Genomic DNA, 1479 nt, shown 5'->3' on the forward strand with positions numbered 1-1479 from the left:
ACAACCTCCCATTCTTCTGGGAGTGGGGAAGAGGCTCCTTAAACACCCATCATATGCCCACCAAGGGCAAAACCATTCTCCCTGGACAGCTCAGGAGGGCATACGCAGAGGGAAGAAACGTCTACAGCCAAGGCTGGGATGCAGAAATCTTTAATGAGTGTGCAGAGGAAAAGGAGGTCACTCTGAGCAGAGGCCCCTCAGTGCAGGGATCACCAGGGCCAACAAAGAGGCAGCGTCCCTTGCCCATGGAGGAGTTCATGTAGGGCATGTGTCAGTTTTTCCCAAAGTGGAAGGGCTGGCTCTGAGGAGCCCCACAACACAAGGGAGAAGAAGAACACAAAGAAAAGGGAGAGAAGGAGGTAGGTGGAGGGATGGAAAGAGAGATATGGGGCATGTTTTCAGAAATCTCAGGGTAGCCCCTGGTCTGGCTCCTGCCAGTATTTGCCAGAGGAGGTGGGGAAGTTCAGTCATTCTGAAAGCAATGGCCTGAAGATTCCTCCTTCTATTGTCCAGCACCATGGTCGTGCTGGAACCCCAGGGCCATGGCCAGTGGCTTTAGCAGGGCAGGCACCTTCTGCCACAGTAGCGGCTGGAAATGCCCGAGAGGTCACAGCACCCAGAGGTGATGGGGACTCCGTCACAGCTGAGGATGCTGCCAACGGCAGCAGAGGTGGAGGATCCCACAACGGTGTTCTGTGGGAAGGAGCTGAGGATGGGGCCGGGCAGGGTCACCACCACAGGAGAGGGCTCAATGACGACAGTGGAATTCTGGCACTGCCTGATGCAGGGCTCATTGCAGCTGCTGGCCAGCGGGGTTGGGCCACAGGGCCGGCATGGCAGGCACTGGTTGTAGCAGGACATGTCTTGGGGCTGGAGATGCACCTGGGAAAGATGGCAGACAGGAAACATAGGACATGGGTAGGTGAGGAGTAGCCCAGTTAGCCCACCACGAAGGAGCCAAGGGAACTGGTGAGGGTGGATGTGGAGGCTCTGCCAGAAGGCTCATGGTCTTCATCACTTTGTCCTGACAGGGCCCTTCAAAGAGCAGCCTGATCCAAGGACACAATCACGTAGCGCATAATCCAAAACATTGCCTCAGCACCATGTCCCAGCCTCTCACTACACAGAACTTCTCTCTCCACCCTTGTCCCGTGGCAAGGAACTCCAAGGCCCAGCATAGCACTGAGCCACCACCAGATGAGATGTCTATTGATGCAAGATCCCTCTACTTTGGAAGAGGAGAGAGGGCTTCAGACTCACCTGGTTCCCAAGGAGGATGAGGCGAGAGAATTGGATGAGAAAGCAGGGAGCTGGGCTGCCTTTTATACTGGTACTTCATTGCCGCAGGCCCAGAGGCACCCTTGGCAGAGGTAACAATTTTCTGACAAGCTCACCCTGAATGCAAACCATCCGAACAAATGATATGGGCTGTGTGTTGGTTTCCTGCACTGCTGCCTTTTCATTTCCACATTTAGGCCA

General features: G+C 55.0%; 1 protein-coding gene across 1 annotated transcript; it reads right to left on the reverse strand.

The window, feature by feature from the left end:
* Positions 1-399: 399 nt before the first annotated feature.
* On the reverse strand, positions 400-1473 carry LOC118159680 (feather keratin Cos1-1/Cos1-3/Cos2-1-like). Its single transcript, XM_035314249.1, has 2 exons — positions 1261-1473; positions 400-882 (listed from the first exon to the last, which is right to left on the reverse strand). The coding sequence occupies exon 2, from the start codon at positions 859-861 to the stop codon at positions 556-558; it is 306 nt and encodes a 101-aa protein (XP_035170140.1). The 5' UTR covers positions 862-882; positions 1261-1473; the 3' UTR covers positions 400-555.
* Positions 1474-1479: the final 6 nt, after the last annotated feature.

The sequence above is a fragment of the Oxyura jamaicensis genome, unplaced genomic scaffold, assembly GCF_011077185.1.
Source record: "Oxyura jamaicensis isolate SHBP4307 breed ruddy duck unplaced genomic scaffold, BPBGC_Ojam_1.0 oxyUn_random_OJ71606, whole genome shotgun sequence".
Lineage (NCBI taxonomy): Eukaryota > Metazoa > Chordata > Aves > Anseriformes > Anatidae > Oxyura > Oxyura jamaicensis.